Source organism: Micropterus dolomieu, linkage group LG01 (genome assembly GCF_021292245.1).
Source record: "Micropterus dolomieu isolate WLL.071019.BEF.003 ecotype Adirondacks linkage group LG01, ASM2129224v1, whole genome shotgun sequence".
NCBI classification, from domain to species: domain Eukaryota; kingdom Metazoa; phylum Chordata; class Actinopteri; order Centrarchiformes; family Centrarchidae; genus Micropterus; species Micropterus dolomieu.
Genome location: NC_060150.1, coordinates 41,767,426 through 41,786,674, shown reverse-complemented (window position 1 = coordinate 41,786,674; position 19,249 = coordinate 41,767,426). Strand labels below are relative to the sequence as shown.

The following is a 19,249-nucleotide window of genomic DNA, read 5'->3' as shown; positions in this document are numbered from 1 at the left end:
GTCGAGACTCTGGAACAGACAACAGACCTCTGCCCGAGGATCTCAAGGTACGTGCTGGTGCGTATGGGACTAAAAGGTCAGAAATATAACAAGGCGAGAGGCCATGAAGAGCTTTAAAAGTGATCAATAGAATTTTAAAGTCAATTCTAAAACACACTGGGAGCCAGTGTAATGAAGCTAAAATAGGAGTAATGTGGTCATATTTCTTTGTTCTGGTTAAAAGCCTGGCAGCTGAGTTCTGGACAGTCTGGAGTCGATCAATAGATTTTTGGGTTAAACAGGTGAAAAGGCTGTTGCAATAATCCAGGCGTGATGAGATGAAGGCGTGTAAAATGGTCTCAGTGTCCTTAAAAGTTAACATTGATCTAATTTTAGCTATATTTCTAAGTTGATAAAAACATGATTGAACAAGCTTTGTGGTGTGCTGCTCGAAATTTAAGTTACTATCAAACCATATAGAAATGGCTACATCAAGAACCTACATACTCACATCCCCTTGTCCATTACTTTTTATGGTAGGGTAATGTAACGTTTTCCTGTGTTGTACAAGGATAACTTGCGGATCTTGCTCTTGATTTCTTCATTTTATGACAATGATTGATGTCTTTTCTCTTGAAAGTCTGTTTCTGTATAGGAGTGATTCCTTACTTCAGTCATTCAGCAGAGAAACAGTTGCACTTTCCGTGTGTTGTTTGATATCGCTGGCTTTTCAAATGTTTACTCGCAGCCTAGTATCCCTAGGAATTACATAGCTGATGCACAGATTTACATTATTTATTGCCAGTGCAGGAAGTAGTCTGGGCTTTATATAGCAAGTTGTAAATTAAGAGTTTAGAGGTCACAGTGGTGTTTAGGTGGGTAGTATAAATGACTTTTATGCCTTTTACAGTATGCCACATTAACTGTTACCAGCATGACACACCCGAGTAGCAGACAGAATACCATATCCTTTCCCTAACCTTAACCAAGTGTTTTCATTGCCACACCTTAACCATACTGTTGTTGCCAGGCACAAATATTGTAAAACTGAAGGATTTAGAAAACATTGTCATTGAACACAATGCACAACACAAAGACTTACTTAAGGCAGTGTTAAAGAAGTTTAGTAGAGGACACACTACCAGAAAAAGCAAATTGTCTAGACTTTCAACTTAAGTTCAGCTGACTTCTTGACTGTGCCGTGATAGCATTTATGGCCTTCTGTGAGCTAACTTGAATGTCAGGACAAGGTGTTCAGCAAGACCAGAGGCGTGTTTAGGGTTATGAAACAGGCACCTTTCATTTATATTTAATATAAACCCACAGCACCTCTGGAAAACCTCAGCTCGTAGTGGCATCCCATAACCACCCGTCTGCACAACCTCACTGATATAGATTAGATTAGATGAACCATTAGCAACTTTTTTAGGGATTAAACTAGTGAATTTAAATTCTTATACACCACAGCTACACTTTGTATCCACTGCACCTGTGCTAGTTTTAAATGTTTCCTCCCAGTGTGGATGCTGTCTCCTGTTTTGTCCTTCACAGAGGAACCTTGCATGTCCACTTGTCAAATCGAAATGGACATTTTTACATGAGGTTTGCATGTGGTGTGGTGTACCCTGCATGACACGGTCTGTCAGGACTTGAGGATTTTAATCTCATTTGTGTAAGATATTCTGTGAAGAACGTATCTTGGGTGGACTCTCTAGACTAGAAAATCTTTGGTTGAAAGGAGTGAGATTTGTAAACAAGGATCTACAGTATTATAGTTCCCCGGTACGCGCAGACATTCTGGATGATCTATACAGACACGGTCTTAGCTACTTTCTAAAGAAGATCTGGTTATGTGACTTTGAGTTGTGCGGTAAGTTGTGTCATGTTTACACAATGTTATACATTTTGAATGAGCTTTATTTTATTTACTTTATTGACTGTGTTAACAGTATATATTTTGTTATTTTTAGAGATACATTTTGTTCACTTAAAGTCACACGTGAGAACCGATTTCTTATGTCACGGTACAACAGAATACTTTGTTTTCATGAAGGAGTGTGTGTGCTCTTGTGTTTTAGGATGTCTTATTGATGATCTGGTAATGGTTTTCTGCTTGTCTATTGAGCACTGGTTGAACACACTATATTGATTTCAGACATCTGACAATAATGGGTATAAACGTTTTTTGTGTGTGTGTGCGCGTTTTGTGTGTGGTTATGTGTATACATGCTCCCGCTCAGAGATGATTCATATTGTTGATTGGGTACCATGTTGCCCTAAAGACAGTGATGATTGACTGTGTGTGTGTGTGTGTATGTGTGTGTGGGTGTGAGCTCGCACTATATTGCCCACGGCAGATGATGATTACACTGTAGCTTTGGCTGAGCTCTGTTACAATTTATATTCAGTTACTTGATAATACAATATACTTTGCTCTGTTTGTTTATTTTAACGTATGGTGTGTGTGCAAGGGCTGACAATATACATTTAAAAATCTACTAATAATACGTGAATATTAACTCCCTAATAAGGAAGTAGGCTCGGACTTTTAGTATTTACTAACAGGAAATCAGACCTTTCATCTCTCTGATCGGATAAAAGAAGTAGAGATTTTCTTAAAACAAAGATTTTTCTTATATTTTGATCTGATTATAGGTGAAGCCATTGAGGGAAAAGGAAGTAGACTTGTTCCCAAAAAGATCTTTGAACTCCCACGATAATTCACCAAGATGTTGGCTGATGGCTAACTTTGGCTTTTTTCAGGTTTTGTTGTGTCACTGACAAAGTTGCAGATTACTTTCCACGGTCATTTGTGCTCTCTTTGAATTTCTTTTATTAGCCGTATGTTGCTTTGAAAACTATAAACACACGAACCACTTTTATCAAACTTCTTTGAGCTCAGTAATGCTTTTTGGCTTTAATGTTACAAAATGCAAATTAGCATACGTAACATGACTCACACATATACTGTTTTTTGTAATTCTCATATATGCTGTTTTTTGTAATTCTCTTAAAATATTTAGGTTCTGTCATTGCCTTCTGTCTGCTGTAGGTAATCGCATGCGAGCAGCAGCTGGACTCAACCTACGATGCTCGCTGTGATGTCTGGTCACTCGGCATCACCGCCATAGAGCTGGGAGATGGAGACCCACCCCTCTCTGAACTCCACCCAATGAGAGCCCTTTTCAAAATACCCAGGTGACCCTCCATCACACCCACACAAGAATCTGTCATCATTATAAGGGGGGCTGTGACTTTACCCCTGCCTCTGGCAATTTGGTAGGTTCTAGCTTTAAGGTAACTGTGCTAACCATTTAGCCACAGCGCTGACCTAAATCTGTTATCTAAATTATATCATAGTTCTATTTCTTCTAAAACGTCCACTTAAACTGTGAAGCCAATTAAGCACATAGTTGACACATGCTTCAATAAAAAAAATTCTGCTGTCCACGTTCTTTGTTTCCTAATGTTTACTGAAGCTTTCTTCATGACAAAAAGAAATTATCAACAAAATACACAGTCAAAAACTAGTGTGCTCTCAGCTCCACAGCTTTACTCAAAACCCTCTCCTGGCTAAGCGAGCACAGGCAGCATGGCACATCGTCTGACCTATCAGAAGCCAGGGCTGACTGCAAACATTATTAATGTAGTTACAATTAAGCAAAGGGCAGCAACGTAAACACAGAGCTGCTGGTAAATAAGCACACAAAATAAACTTTCTACAAATGGCTCTAACAATATTATAATTAATAAAACATTACGTGCATTAAGTAAAAGTTGTAATTCTCATAAATGTTTTGGAAATAAGATTGATTTGGCAATGAAATGGCAAAATTACCATTTGCAACCACATAATTAAATGTTTGGAGCCACTAACAGCCTCATTTGCATTTATCATTCACAATATTCTTTTCCTTTCTCTCTTATTTTGATACATTTGATTATGACCATGTCAGAGTAAAGAAATAACGACCTTTATCTTCTTGACATCCTGCATGTCTCTCAGTCTGATGTACTTGAACGTGGCGACTTCCTGATTACAACAAACTGAGAAGTTTGAACTCCCTTTGAGAATGTGAATGCAGATATTATACAGTAAAGTGGCAGAAACTGGCCACAGTAGACCAAGCAAGCATTAGCATGAATACATATTTGATCCTTACCTTAACAGACAGTACATGCCAGTATCTTACCCTTGCTTAGGTCAAGGCTGTATGTCACTGTAATTTTTAGCATGCAGTGAATTTATTCAATAGCTTCAAATTATGTGGAATTATAAAACAATATAAGTTTATGGAGTTGCCCTCATCCTTGCACTTTCTTTAGCTCTCTCCTCACATTTGAAAAAAAAGCTGAAACCACCATAATGTTTGGCAGTTTTTCTTGATTAAATGTTTAAAAGATTAATATATTATCAATGTTTTTTATTTGTCAATGTACAAATTCAATCACTGATTAAACATTTCAGCTGATACTGTTTTGTGAAGGCCTGCAATGCTTTAAAGACACAGCCTTTTCTCAACAGCAGAGCTAAAACAAATACCTTATAGTGCCTATACTGCAATCCAGAAAAGTCATCTCCTGCTCCCCACGCAGTGATTTGCTTCTCTATACAGACCGTCAACAGACAAAGTACAGTCTTTTCATTTCAAATGGCTTTTTTCCGCTAGCAGGGGCTTATCCATAAACCACTCCTCCCTCCTGGCACTGATCCCATTCGTCCTGTGGGGGAGGCTGAGAGCAAAGCCACCCTTCTTTCATCGGAGTGTATTGTGGGCTGAAGGTGAAAAGTAATTGTTTATCGTCTCCTGATTCCAGTGTGAGAGCTGCATAAGCACTTACCGTCACTGTCATCTTAACGGCACAGCACTTTGTCCATCAATGCCCTGAAATAGTGTGCTCCTCCTACACATACACACACAAACACATAAAACACCCTCCCGCACACACACAGACATCTCCTGTGTCATAGCTGGCCTGTGTGTTTGCTCTGGGGGTCGTGCTCCACAGGAGCCATCACCCAGCTTTCCTAGAATCTATGTGACTGCTACAGCCAGAGCTTCGGGCTGTCTGTTCACACTCCTCACTTCCCCCCCTCTCACTACTCTGGGTTCATTCGTCAGGAGGTCTTGGAAGAAGCTTGGCTGAGGGCGTTGATTCAACCACATCTTATTTATTTTCGGGTAGCTAAATAGTACCAAATAGAAACAGAATGTCATGAAGGAGGAAAGTCCTCATTTTGATGTGTTTTCTACAATGCCTCAGTCCCTTAATACATGGACTAGACACAATTCAACACAATATACACCAGTTCAGTAGCCTACGATACAATCTTTTACAGTGCTACTGCAGCAAATACTGCCTAAAATACTGTCGATTTTATTGTTATAACTGTAGTAATAGGCACCAGTACCAGGTGTAGTCTCCTCATGCTTCCTGTACTGTAATAAAGGTAGCCCTGTAATAAAATGTGTTACCTTTAAAAACTGGACCTCTATTTTGCTTTCATTGTTGTACTTATGGGTTTAAATAATTGTTTGAGATAGTTTTAAATCAACACATCTTCTAACATTCAAAACCAGCATCAACTATAAAGAAAGACAGCAAGACAAAAAGTGAAAAAAGTTTGAATTAACATAAAGCACAAGTCTATGTCTGTCTTTTTTACCGTGTATTTAAATAAAAGACAGAAAGAGAGACAGGCAGGGAGGGATTGGGATGACATGTGTACAGAAGTCAAATCCCTGCTCAAAACATCATACTCTTGAGCAAGATTAAAAGTCATCTCCTAATTATGCACAATGTGTAAGGATTTAAGCTTTTATCCTTCATTATGTGCAAAAGAGAAGATTTGAATTTGTCTTGCATAGGCATACTGTACAAAGTGAAGTTACTGCAGGACACAGTGGGCAAATACAGCATTCACTTCAGTACCTGGGGATAGTAAATTATAAAAAAAATAAATAGTTATATACTGTAATTTATTAGTGTGACTTTTTGCCTCCATATGACCCTGTTTGTCTTCCAAATAAGAAAAACCCTTTAATAGTCACGTCATTAGCAGAACATACTCCAAATTAATGTCTCATGCATTTGCTGTCTATATTGGGTGTGTTGTGTGATAAACAGGAGATGTATGTCCTCTCATTAGACCAATTTATCGCTGTCAGAGCCAATGTGAAAAGGGCCCCAGTGCATTAGCAGGCAGCATTGACTTCCTCACCACTTGCCAGGAACCCTCTTGTAAAAAGCTACTTTAAGCAGAACGAGGAATTACAGCAAATTAGCTCAGCTGTTCAGCGGCTGTGAAGCCTTGTTACGTGTGACCACTTAACATTTTGTAAAAAGGAGAAACCTTTTTAAGATCTGATTATATTTGATATACAATGCTACCGAGTATTGCTTTTCTTTCATGTACCAATACCGCCCAGCTGCACATGTCGAGCGCCATTTGTTATTGCCTCATGCTAACGCAGAAACACCCCTGGATGACTTAGATGACAAATAGTTAAGATTTCACTCCAGTCTCTGCCTCTACCTTTTGTTCTCCGCCCCGCCTCTGTAAATCCCATCTCATCTTATCTTTCCATTTATCTTTTCCATTCCTTTCTTTTAACAGAAATCCTCCTCCTACTCTCCACCAGCCGGAGCTCTGGTCAGACGACTTTAATGACTTCATCTGCAAGTGAGGCCGGATGCTAGCGTGTTTGTTATGCCTCTGTGAATAATACATATTTACACTGATAGTAGATAAGACGAGAATATTTGAATATAAATCCCAGAAAGTCATTGCGCATTCTCCTCTTCCACCTTTTCCTGTTCTTCTCCACAGATGTCTGATTAAGGACTTTGAGCTGAGACCGAATGTGCTAGACCTGCTCCAGCATGTATTCATCAAACAGATTGTTAGCAGAGAGAAAATACTGCAGAAGCAATTGATTGAACTCATTGATCTCAACCAACAAATAGGAGTCACTGAAAAAACAAGGTACTGTCTGACGTGAATATATGTGTAGGTTTCCTGTCACAAATCTGGAATTGCTACATGTATTTGTGACAAGTTAGAAGCTGTGCTACTAATATGTATCTAGCAGTATGAGCAGAATACTCCCACACCCTAACATGTTTGATGGATGTTGTTATAAACCCCAAGAAAAACTTAAAGTCTGCAAGCCTTTCTGTCAGTGGGTTTTATATGTTAGGCCGCAGCTTAACTTTTGCAGACAGTATAATCCAAATTGCTCTCCTTGCTGGATGTTTTACAAGCGCTGTCACCCTCACATAAACAACCGCTCAATCCTGCTCCAGCTTTGCTCGAGGTGTAGGATGCACAGTATGTGTCACATGAGTCAAAAATGTTGGCCCAGAATAAGTGTATTGCCCATACGGTCATGAAATGTTAATACTATTTCTGTCGTTTAAGCCATCATGGAAAGACAGACAGAAGCACAGACAGTAATGACAGGTAACAAATGCCTATATGACCTTTATGCAACAGTAGGTGTAGATGATAATTGGCTTTTTTAGCTTGTGATCGCACATGTATTTGCACTCAACTACATGGGCTGGTGATTATTAGACTGTTTACATGCTGCCACCCTGCCATGGAAAACTTGAGTGATGAGTATTGTTGTTGTCTACCTTTTCTTTTCGTATAGTCCCATCATTTGATGCTGTTGTGCAGTGGTTCTCAAACATTTCATATCATGGACCCCTAAATGGACACAAATTAGACCACCAACCTCCTTTTGCTAGGATTTCTCAGTCCCAGGACCCCCCATCTGATATGATTTTTGCTTTTAGATTATTTATTACTGAAAGTGCATGAAACCCATGACCAAAATAGCCGTACTTTCTGTCTGTTTCTGTGTTACTCACGGATGCAATTATAGTGCAAACAAATGATTCCCCTTTTTGCTTGAGACCCTCTGGAACCCCCTTTAAGGAATCCTGGGGGTCCCCAGACCCCACTATATTATAAGTAGGTGATTTTTAGGCCAGTAAAGCTAAATCCAAGTGTAGCTTCCTGACATTCTTATTTTATTTATTTGTATTTTGATAATTCCAGGTGTTTTTTAAGCCGGTATTTGAAATTATTTAGATATTAGTTATAAAGTTCAGAAGTCATGTCTATTCGAGTAAATATTTAAAATGATGAAGATCTCCTGGTACAATTTCCCTACTATGTAGAGTTTGTAAACATAGCAGTACATTGCAAGGCTGCGGTCTTGAATGATCCAATCTGTTGGTGCATTGGTGAACAGAAAAGAAAGATGCATGTGTTTATGAGGTGTTCAGTAAAAATGGGAATGAAGAGGTTTCCTGGTGGCAGAGAACAAGTTTATTTGAGTCTGCTTCTGGCTTCCTAAAAGGGAACTGCATGCTGGTGGGCCCCATGCTTCAGCATACAGCTACATTTAGATCTTTATCTAGTTGAAGCTTTGATTACATTTATGTTGTTTTGTGTTTTTTAAGTAAAGGGATGTATTATTTCGCTTCCACAATATATTTAGCAGCACCAGGCACTGTTACAGTGCACCTTATGTATTGAATTTGAATTTAGATTACTTAGATTGCCATGTAGTGTATATATATTACATCCATTGCTCAGTGAGAGACTTGGTTGTGGGTTCTGTGAGTTCTAGGCATGAACGCATCCACACTAAAAGAGGAAGCCACATGAAGACACAGACGGACCCTGACGAGGTGGATGACCTCGCCATCCTGGAAGTTCTGGATGAGGTAAGAAAGTCGACAGTCTGTTGACAGATAAAAGTATCTCAATAACAAAACAATAATATTTGGTGACAGAGCCATTCTCACAGTAGACACAATAAAGCAAAAATGGTGTAAACAGATTACAGTTGTCAGATATAGTACAACTCTCATTGTCTTTCATGACAAAGGACATGATTTAATCCTCTATTGTGGAGAAACATGGCTTTTTTAGACTGCACATTATTTTATGACATTTGTTGTTTTCTTGGAAACAGCAGTTGTCAAAATAGTCAAGGCCCATTTTGTAGCATTTCTGGGACTTTTAACTGACTCATTCTCACTCATCAATCAAGATTAATTAAATGTTTATTACAATAAATATATCATATATTTTGATAATTGCATCCCACGTATGCCAATCGTACTATAAAATATTCACAGTGACACAGTCCAAGGCTGGTATATTTGTATTATTTCTCACTGTTAACTAGAACATTCAGCATAATTTCCCCTCCGATCAACCATTTTGGTGTTTTGAACAACCACAGAAAGAGAAATGCATGGCAGCATCTTCTGCACATATAACATTTACAGCAATTTATCAAATCTGAACGCTGCATTGACGTATTGAATGATACAATCAGTCTCAGTTGCCAGCGGATATTTCCACCCATCCCTCAACGTGAGGAGCTCTGCTGGTATGAGGGAGGCAGTGCCGCCCTGCTGTTGTTAATGTACCTGTCCTGGCAGTGTGGAGACAGGAGAATTAATCATGATGACATGAAGATAATACATTGATGTAACAGGCGTCATAGGCCTTGACTTTAGGCAGGACATAAGCTGAAGTACGACTAGTTGTCTCTCATAATACGGTTCTGACAATGATCTAGGTGTTAATTTGTTTAGGAAACATTTTAAACCAGTTAAATGAATAATGCTTGTGTGTCTTTTATTTTTTTTTTCAGAACACCGTGACTGAGCATCTTCAGAGTCGCTATGGAAGAGATCAGATTTATACCTATGTGGGAGATATCCTCATTGCAGTCAATCCTTTCCATAAGATGGAGATATACACTCCTCAGGTCTGTGGGTATACGCCTTTGTGGGGTTTTTTGTACACCTGTGCTTGTACATTTGGTCAATAATGCACTGAATGTATCTCATTAGTGCCTCTGCAGTTCTTCAGTCTGCTGCATCCCATTTAGCCTCACCTCCACACACACAATCGCACACACTGCCCCTGTTTCCCTGCCTCTTTCATGCCTCAATGACTGTATTTTCCTCCCAATCATCATGTTTTTCTTTGCCTCAAGTTTGTAGCCATTTTTCATTCCTCTCCTCCCAGAACAAAAAATATTATGTATTATATGGCAAGATAGTTTGCACCAAGGGGAAATTTAGCTCAAATTAGCCAAGCCACTTCATTATAAAATAACATAATTTCATTTTCTTCTGCACAATGTCTGCTTTATGGTATCTGCTCCATTCATATGCACGTTTTTAAATAAATGTTTTCATTCTCAACCCTCTTTTCTTCATAGTACACTAAGATGTATATAGGAGCAAAGCGTACAGCTAACCCACCACACATCTTCGCTGTGGCAGATGTTGCCTACCAGTCCATGGTTTCATACAACGCAGACCAGGTAAAATATTTATTCATTATTTTACAGAGTGCAAAAAGTTGTTTTTAAGCGATGCTGTTTGATGTTGTGGTGTTTGAGTTAACTAGCTGTATTTAATAATGGAGTCAAATATCTTTATGTAGAGTCATTTTGTTAGCTAACGTCACAGTAATTTCTATGACTTTCTGTGCACAGTGTGTTGTGATCAGTGGGGAAAGTGGAGCTGGGAAAACAGAGAGTGCTCATCTGTTGGTGCAGCAACTGACAGTTCTTGGGAAGGTGAGTCACAAGTGTCCTTCCTTTATTTATTCAATTCCCAATGAGTAGTCTTCCTAAAGTAAACAAAATACAATGATTTTAGAAGCTATTTTTCAGATAAAACGTTTAACAATAAAAATTGTCGCCTGTAAGAAGTCAGAATTTGTGACTGACAGAATCAGGACATTAGAGATAAAAATCCTACAGCATTTCAGACTTAATGGAACTACAAAGTTACAGTTTTAAATTGCACAATGTTTGTTTGTTTTGGGTCTTGGCCTGCCACCTGCACTCCTCCAGCCAACTTTGGATAGTTAGAAAATTCATCGTTAAGGCGATTTTAACATCCTATGATCTGTTTATTTGAAGCTCCATCTGGTGCCAGTCATGATTTGCAACTTGATTGAAAAGAAAATTCAGTTTCAATTTCTTTTGTGCATTTTTTATTAAGTGGAAAGATGAAATGAGGAATCAGAAGTGTCACTTTTGATGGGAATAACAGGAATGGGAAGGCACATGACAGCAAATCATGCATCATTTCTCAACGAAAGAATTATTACCTACCTTTGATTTCCCAGTTTTGGAATAATATTTTATTCAGGCCAATAATCGGACACTCCAGGAGAAGATCCTGCTGGTTAACAACCTGGTGGAGGCTTTTGGGAACGCCTGCACTGTCATCAATGACAACTCCAGCCGCTTTGGCAAGTACCTGGAGATGAAGTTCACCTGTGGAGGAACAGTGGTTGGAGCGCAGATATCTGAGTACTTGCTGGAGAAATCTAGAGTCATCCACCAGGCAGTGTAACTATCACATCCTTCTTTCTTTGTCTTTTTCTGTCTTTTTGTAAAATGTAAACAACCCCATGACACTTACTACTGTTATTTCCTTCATTTGACAATTACATCAATAGCAATTTAAATCATGCCTCTGTAAGAACATTGCCAAGAAGGTAATTTTTCCGCCTGCTGGCCAGGGATCAGTTCATAATGGACTGTGTCTCTCATCCCTTTCCCTCTACTTCTCCATCTGAAACTGGTGGCATTTACCTTCAACCTGCACTTCAGTCAATCCATCTTTTCTTCTTATCATGCGTCTGGGGGAGCAGACTGGGTCAAGTGGAGAGGCTAGCTTATTTCCTGTTATGATCAAAGATTGTGGTCTTGAAAGTGTCCTTAGTGGAACCTCTAAGGCAGACTCAGGTATTGCAGCAGAAAACAGACACACAGGTCAAAGGGTTTAATTTGGCCCACAAGCACTGTGTAGCTACACCTTTCTTAAGCCTGTTATTGGATACTAATATCAAGGAGATGAAAAACAAAATTTAGTTCAGTTCTAACTGACAAAATGTAAAAGATAAAAGAAAAAAAAAGGGTTATTTGACAAGTCAAAAATATTACTGAATATATCCATAAGCCAATGCACACAATCATTAATCATTAGCCAGCAACCTAATGCTAAAAATGTGAGCTTGATAGCATAATAACCATATTATTTATTGATATAGTAAGTTATATTTCTGACTTGTCTGATAACCATTCCCTACATTTTGTTTTGGACTCCATAGAGTACTACTAGTAAACTGATGTTGACGGATGAAATCAGTTGAATGCTTCTGTAACAACATTTTCAGAGGTGTGCACTGTCTGTGTGCTTTCGTAGCTTTTAGCATATTTTGTTTCTTCCTTCTTTATTGTCTTATATCAGCATTTCTTGCGCTTTTAAGGTCTGAATTACTACGTCTCTGTGTGTTTCCACAGAGGGGAGAGGAACTTCCATATATTCTACTACATTTATGCTGGCCTGGCTGACAGGAAGAAACTAGCCCACTACAAGCTCTCTGACAGCAAAACACCTAAGTAGGTTTGATATTTCTTAGCCGTCTTCTTAAACACTGTTATTTCTTACTCACACCGCAAACTTCCCACTTCCAGAGACCCGAATCCTGATCTTTGTGTTTCCTTCTGTATCTGCAGGTATCTGTGCAACGAGCACATTAAATTAGGGCCTGACATAGTGAGCAACACCTTCTACAAGGAGCAGTTTGATGCAGTCGAGCAGTGTTTCAAAGTCATTGGATTCACCCTGGAGGTACAAAGTACTGCATTAATTACTGGGCAGCAAGCTGCACGACCTTTACCCCAACATTCATACATGCTCTCATACTCCTGTATTATTATGTAATGTATGAAAGTCTGTGTAGAACTGAAAGAGCATGTAATAAAAAAACAATACATAACATAAGTTTTACATCCAAGTTTTACATACAAGCATACAAGTTGTTCCTGAGGTCCACTGTATGGCGATGGAGCACAAAGCTGGAGGCACACGTAGGCAGTCAGCTGTTGGCATTGTGAAGGCTAATGAGGCCCAAAGAAATGGTCCTCTGGGATCTCCACGTCAATAGTACTTATCCTGTAATGGCTTGGCACTGGAGAAACAAAGTTCTCTTCTACAGTATGTCTTGTCTTACATAAAAGTGTTTATGAGTGTTTATGAAGATGATCTTTGAGGCAGGTTTACAGGGGTGGAAATGAACTTTTTGGCTCACCTGCCAAGGTGCCTGGTAGATGAAAAAATCCATGTTTTTTACCGGCCAAAATAATAAATTGCCTTTCATGTCACATATACATTTGTTTCCATCCTTTTAATTGAGATAATAAGGTATTATGTCAAATACAAACTTAAAGAAGAGGCCAGAGTGAAATTTGAAGCTAAATTATATTATTGTTATTAAATGTACTTAAAACATAACAGTAAATTGTTTTATAAACTTACAAGATACTTATTAATCATTCAACTTAAATTTTATCACTGCTCACTCTTAATCATGCTTTATCATTCAACTTAAACCTCCTCATCAGACTGCTCACTTTTTGCAATCACCCTCTTCTGGCATCCTGGTTCTGACCACAGAGTCCTGGTGCCACAGCATCACAGCTTTTGCGGGATAAATATTTTTTTTATAGTCTATGGATCATTCTCCTTGATCTCTGGGACAGCAGGACCAACAGAAGATCTGACAGTGTGTCAGACACTAGACAGGATAAAGCTGCTAACTTTTGTTCAGTAAAAATAAGCGAATGTGACTCTCACTCCTGACTACTGACTCCTGTTGCCTGTCGCCTGTCTCCTAACGCCCACCCCTTACAAATCTACGCCAGTCAAACACAAGTAACATGAAAAGAACATAAACAGCAAACCAATGAACGCCCTTAATTCGTGTGTTACATGGTTTTACTTACCTTGATACATCGGGGACCAATTTAAGTGCGATACACCAACAAGAACTCCGGTCTCCTGCTAATTACGTCAAATAGATATTAAATGCCGAATATATTTACCCGCTCTTTGGAAAATGGGTCTTAATTTCCATCCCTGCAAGTTTGAAACGTATTTTTGAGACAGTAACTGCCAATTAGCAGAGTTATTCTCGCACAAGTCAGGACCCACAGATTACTTGAATAGGAAAGATGTAGAAATTTACGCCACAATTGAATGAAGGCTTCACTTTTATTCTTTCAAATAAATAAATATAAGGTTTGCTAATTACCACTCTTTTCTTTTTCTAGCTAGCTATAGAAGCTAACACTTCTCATGCTAGCTAACCAGCTTGTCTTTTCATTCTATACAATCCATTATGTCATTATGGCCAAAAACACATTACATTCAAAGTACAAAAGCTCATTTGATTGGCCAGTTTATATATAATGGACTACTATGTTAGAGTGCTTGAATTATATAAGTGCATTTCCTCTAAACCACTAGCCTTCACCCACATGCTACAATTGGGAACAGAAATTTTGTACAATGTACTACAAACTTCTAATTCAAGAAACTACTAAGGATTAATGTACAGGAGTTACCAAATATGTAACCCTGAAACTTGAATGTTTATGGACAGGTGAATTTGGAGTTGCTAGTAAACAAGTAAGCTAGCTGAATTTGAGAAATGGGTCTTGTCTAACTTTACTGTCTACACTCATTAGAAAGTGGAGGTATTGACTAATAATTCAATGTTCTCTGACATGCTGTAGAAAAATAGGCTTTACAGTATCTTTTAAAATTTAAATCCAGGTAAGCAGGTGCACAAGGTTGCCAGATGTACCTGATGTTATCTGATATCAAAATAACTCCCAACATCTGAAGTAAAATTTTGTCATTTCTGCAGGAGCTGGGCAGTGTTTACAGCACCCTGGCTGCCATCCTCAGCTCTGGGGATATCGAGTTTTCTCCGGTTGCCTCGGAGCACCAAACGGACAAGAGCGACATCTCCAACATTTCTGTCCTGGAGAACGGTGAGAGGAGAGAGGCATGGTATATTTATACCAAAGATGACTCTGCGACACCCCCACTCCTTACCCTCCCTCTTCCCCTCCTCCCTGTTAAAGTATTGTTCTGAAATCAATTTTCCATCAGCGCAGACAGGCTATTGCTGTATTACATCATTAACAAACATGCATCTGCAGTGGTTAGATTCTAAAGGACATTGTTTTCCTGGTATTACATTTTCAAATATTAAACATCAGTTCTGACTGTCTAGATAAGGTTTATTGATTTGATGTGATCGATGAGAACATGGGCGTTCTTCGTCACTTATTTTTGTCAGGACAGTTATGCTTGCACATTAGCTCACCCTGCATGAACTGCTTGCACTCATTCTTCTTTAGAAATGTTAACTTTCATCCCAGTCATTTTCTTATGTCCCCTTAGTGGCGTCGCTGCTGTGTATCCGCTCAGACGAGCTCCAGGAAGCCCTGACCTCCCACTGTGTTGTAGCCAGGGGAGAGACGATCGTCAGGCCCAACACGGTGGAGAAGGCGGCGGAGGTGAGGGACGCCATGGGCAAGGCTCTCTACGGCCGCCTCTTCAGCTGGATTGTCAACCGCATCAACGCACTGCTGCGTCCTGACAGCCAACTAGGGTGAGATCAGGAGCAAAAAAATGTGATGCGGTGTGTTTGGCTGTCATAAATGCAGAATGAGGTCAGTTTCTATTGTATGGATGAAAAATCATTTCCAGGTCTTGAAAATTGTGGAATTTGCTGGAAGAATCGAGAAAATCATAGCAGGTTATTTGCCATTTTTTAGCTGTTCTACTGCTCTCAGTCTGTCTTTGGTTCAGACTAAAATATCTTAACCACTTTTAGATAACCATGACATATTGTACAGATATTCATGGTCCCCAGAAGAGGAATTCTAATGACTTTGGTGAGCCTCTAACATTTCCCCTAGCGCCACCAGCAGGTTGACATTTGTGGATTTGAGTGAATTCTCTTGACACCTAATGGATGGATTGCCACAGAATTGGGTACACACCTTCATGTTCCTGAACATTTTATCTCCAAATAGCTACCAACCTTCTTAGCAACACCTGTACTGTGTGTTAAGTGCTGATTAGCAAATGTTTGCATGTTAACGAGGTAAAGTAGGATGGTGACCGTGGTAAACATCAAAGCTGCTATACAACACCATGTTGGCATATTTCATTGTGAGCATGTCAGAGATCATCAGAGATAATTAACAGGATAGGAAAGTAAAAAAGATTTTTACAACCCCAAATTATGTTTATTTAGACTGGAGCCAGTGAGTAGATGGTGGTAAAAATATTATTATTATATATATATATTTTTTTTTTTGACCTTTAAAGGGTATTAAAATAAACCTATTTGAGAAGGAAAAAATTACTTGCCGACTTAATGAAAGCAATTCATACACAAATGCACCCTGTGACATGAGGCCAGAATGCTTCATTTCCAGGGGTCAGCTGCCAAAAAGGCAGAAACCACCACCAGTTTTATACACAGCGGTTGGACAAAAATATGGGTTTTTTTGGTGGTCATTCGTTGTGTCTAAACCCTGTTTTCACTGATAATATTTACCTATATATTCTTTTGGAGAAGCTGCGATGCTGCCAAACTGCAGTGGACACGAAATGCAAAACCAATTAAAACACAGAATTTTGTTGATGAAAAACGTACTTAAATGAACTGACTTATCTTTCCTCTCATCACCAGAGAGGATGACAAGGGCTTGAACATCGGCATCCTGGACATCTTCGGTTTTGAGAACTTCAAGAAGAACTCTTTCGAGCAGCTCTGCATCAACATCGCCAATGAGCAGATCCAATTTTACTTCAACCAGCACATATTCGCCTGGGAACAGGTAAAAGCTTTAACCAGCATTCACCCTACTAAACTATCACTGAAATCGAAGAAGGCTTTTTGAGTGCATGAATCCCTCCCTGAAAGCACTTTGTATGCATTTTTCACCTTGATACTACCTCATCTCCATCTAAATGGTGATAACATGCCATCATTTGTCATTCTGAGCTTCAAGAGAGATGGCAAGGGTAAAATATGCTGCTGTCTTTATTTACGGGAGAATGAGGTTCGCGATTCTCCCTTTATGCAGTCTCGTGGGTGTGTCGTGCCTTGAGGGTGCAGAGAATGGTTTGCTAATGTTAAATGATTTGGTCTCACCCAGAGAGAGGAGCTATAAATCATCCCAAATGAGGGTCAATTAGGAGTTGAAGACAGTTAGCGTTGGACTTAATCTCACTCTTGGGTATTGTTGGCACCAGGCCCAGAAATACATTTATCCTATAGTGCCACCATATATACGGAGCGTAGGGGAATTGTAGTGGGGTATGAGGTTTATAAGCATCACCTAACTACAGTAAAATAAAGCAGATTTACCTACACGTGTACATATATGTTTACAGATTGTCTCAATGTGTAGGCATCCCTGCAGGTTTCCTGATGTGGCTGGTTTACCTCAAAATGTGCAGGTCATGCTCGAATAAGCACGTTGATTTGATGTTGTTTGCTCCCATTTTGTCCTTTTTCTTCTCGGAGCGGAAGTCTCCAGTAATGTTGCTGAGTCATACTGGGAGCTCTGAGAGTCAGTCAACATGATGTGATCAGGTTAGCCGAGTATAAAGTAGAGGTCTTTGATCCCTTTGCCTCTAATGCGTCAGTCTTACTGTAAAGTGTAGGATTTCTGAACATTCAGGCGTGACAAAACAAAGCTAAGAGAACAGAAAATGGCTGGTTAGGATAGGAAATGGTATTCCTGCATTTGACATAATAACACCAAGTCAAAACAAAACTAGAAGAATTCTCATTACTTGAAACCACAGAACAAACAGCTTCTGACTTTAAATTACTGTCATTACAGCTGTGTAGCAGGAAACATATCATCAGTGCGAACTATCTGGGCTTTTCGTTTTATCATGTTCACTTCTGCGCAATGAAGTCGACATGGTAATCTGTTATTTTCCAGGTAGTAAATGTTACATAAATATTAACATGTTTCTCTTTTGGCTGAACAGCCAGCTGCTCTTTCTGCCATAGTGGAGCTGGGTCAGCCCGATAGGACCATTTATTTGTCCCCTAACATCCAACTATGTACAACGTATTGTGAGATTCGTTCTCTGCATTTAACGCATCCTAATTAGGAGCAGTGGGCAGCCACTGCGCAGCACCCAGGGACCGTCTCCAAGGGGACCGCCTGGAGAAATAAACCTAACCTAATAGGAATTCAACAATCTTTATTAAGCTATGATTGTTATCAGGGTGTCTTCCATTTCTGTACAGGATGAGTACTTGAATGAGGAGGTAGACGCTCGGATGATTGAGTATGAGGACAACAGGCCCCTCCTGGACCTGTTCCTACAGAAGCCCATGGGGATGCTCTCACTTCTGGATGAGGAGAGTCGGTTCCCACAGGGCACCGACCAGACCCTCGTAGGTCAGTCTCTTCAGTTTACGATTAGCTTGGATTATTGTCAACTAGCCCCACAGAAACAAATCAGAACAAGTGACAAATGGAGCAAGGGAAGACTTTTTATTATGTGGACAATGAAGGAGGGTTTTATATCTAAATCAAGATCTGACACTGAAAGTTATTCACTATCTCAGAGCAGTTTAATTCCCTTTTTATAGCAATTAGAAACAGAAAGTACAGTTCCTTAGAGTAAACTGGCAGAGAGAAAAGCATGTATTTGATATTCAGAGGTATATAATCACTTTTAAATAAATTGATATAAGGTATAATAAATGTATGCGCTTCAGAGATGTCATTCAGAGTTGTTAGTTTTGCCTACAGAACATATTCATAGTGGTTGTTGGGATAATTAACCAATGTACCATTTACCATTTTAGAGAAATTTGAAACTAACCTCAAGACAAAAAGCTTCTGGAGACCAAAGAGGGTTGACCTTGGCTTTGGTATTCACCACTACGCTGGGAAGGTAATTGATGTTTGTTTTTTTAATTATGTGTGCACAGACATTTTATTTGAAACTGAATGTGTAGTGGCCTTCACATTCCCCCTCTCTACCAAACTCTAAGGTGATTTACAATGCTGCAGGCTTCTTGGCCAAGAACAGGGACACGCTACCAGCCGACATCGTCCTGCTGCTGAGGTCGTCAGAAAACGAGCTCACTCGCAAACTGGTCACCCATCCCCTCACCAAAACAGGTAAAAATGAAAAGAAGCCCTTTTTGCATGAGGCAAAAAAGTTTCTCCTTAGAAAATGGGTGTTTGTTAGCCACAACTTTTTAATAAAACAGTTCAGAAGCAGCACAGAATACATACTTAAAGTGAAACAACAGACTATAGTTGACTATTTTAGAAAGGCTTTGCTTGCTTTTCTGCCAGACTTT

General features: G+C 39.3%; 1 protein-coding gene across 7 annotated transcripts in view; it reads left to right on the top strand.

Moving 5' to 3' along the window:
* myo3a (myosin IIIA) overlaps nt 1–19,249 on the top strand; it is a 72,341-nt gene that overhangs the window by 34,155 nt on the left and 18,937 nt on the right. For 5 of the 7 annotated variants that reach the window (XM_046031976.1, XM_046032392.1, XM_046032308.1 and 2 more), the window contains 17 exons: nt 3,032–3,177; nt 6,599–6,664; nt 6,812–6,967; nt 7,403–7,444; nt 8,625–8,721; nt 9,663–9,779; nt 10,239–10,343; nt 10,518–10,601; nt 11,182–11,384; nt 12,342–12,440; nt 12,558–12,672; nt 14,753–14,879; nt 15,295–15,505; nt 16,598–16,745; nt 18,179–18,332; nt 18,746–18,834; nt 18,935–19,064. In XM_046031976.1, the coding sequence (XP_045887932.1) occupies nt 3,032–3,177; nt 6,599–6,664; nt 6,812–6,967; nt 7,403–7,444; nt 8,625–8,721; nt 9,663–9,779; nt 10,239–10,343; nt 10,518–10,601; nt 11,182–11,384; nt 12,342–12,440; nt 12,558–12,672; nt 14,753–14,879; nt 15,295–15,505; nt 16,598–16,745; nt 18,179–18,332; nt 18,746–18,834; nt 18,935–19,064 (2,089 nt within the window). The remainder of the gene's footprint in view (nt 1–3,031; nt 3,178–6,598; nt 6,665–6,811; nt 6,968–7,402; nt 7,445–8,624; nt 8,722–9,662; nt 9,780–10,238; nt 10,344–10,517; nt 10,602–11,181; nt 11,385–12,341; nt 12,441–12,557; nt 12,673–14,752; nt 14,880–15,294; nt 15,506–16,597; nt 16,746–18,178; nt 18,333–18,745; nt 18,835–18,934; nt 19,065–19,249) is intronic. The other 2 variants (XM_046032063.1, XM_046032476.1) reach the window with 1 other exon arrangement.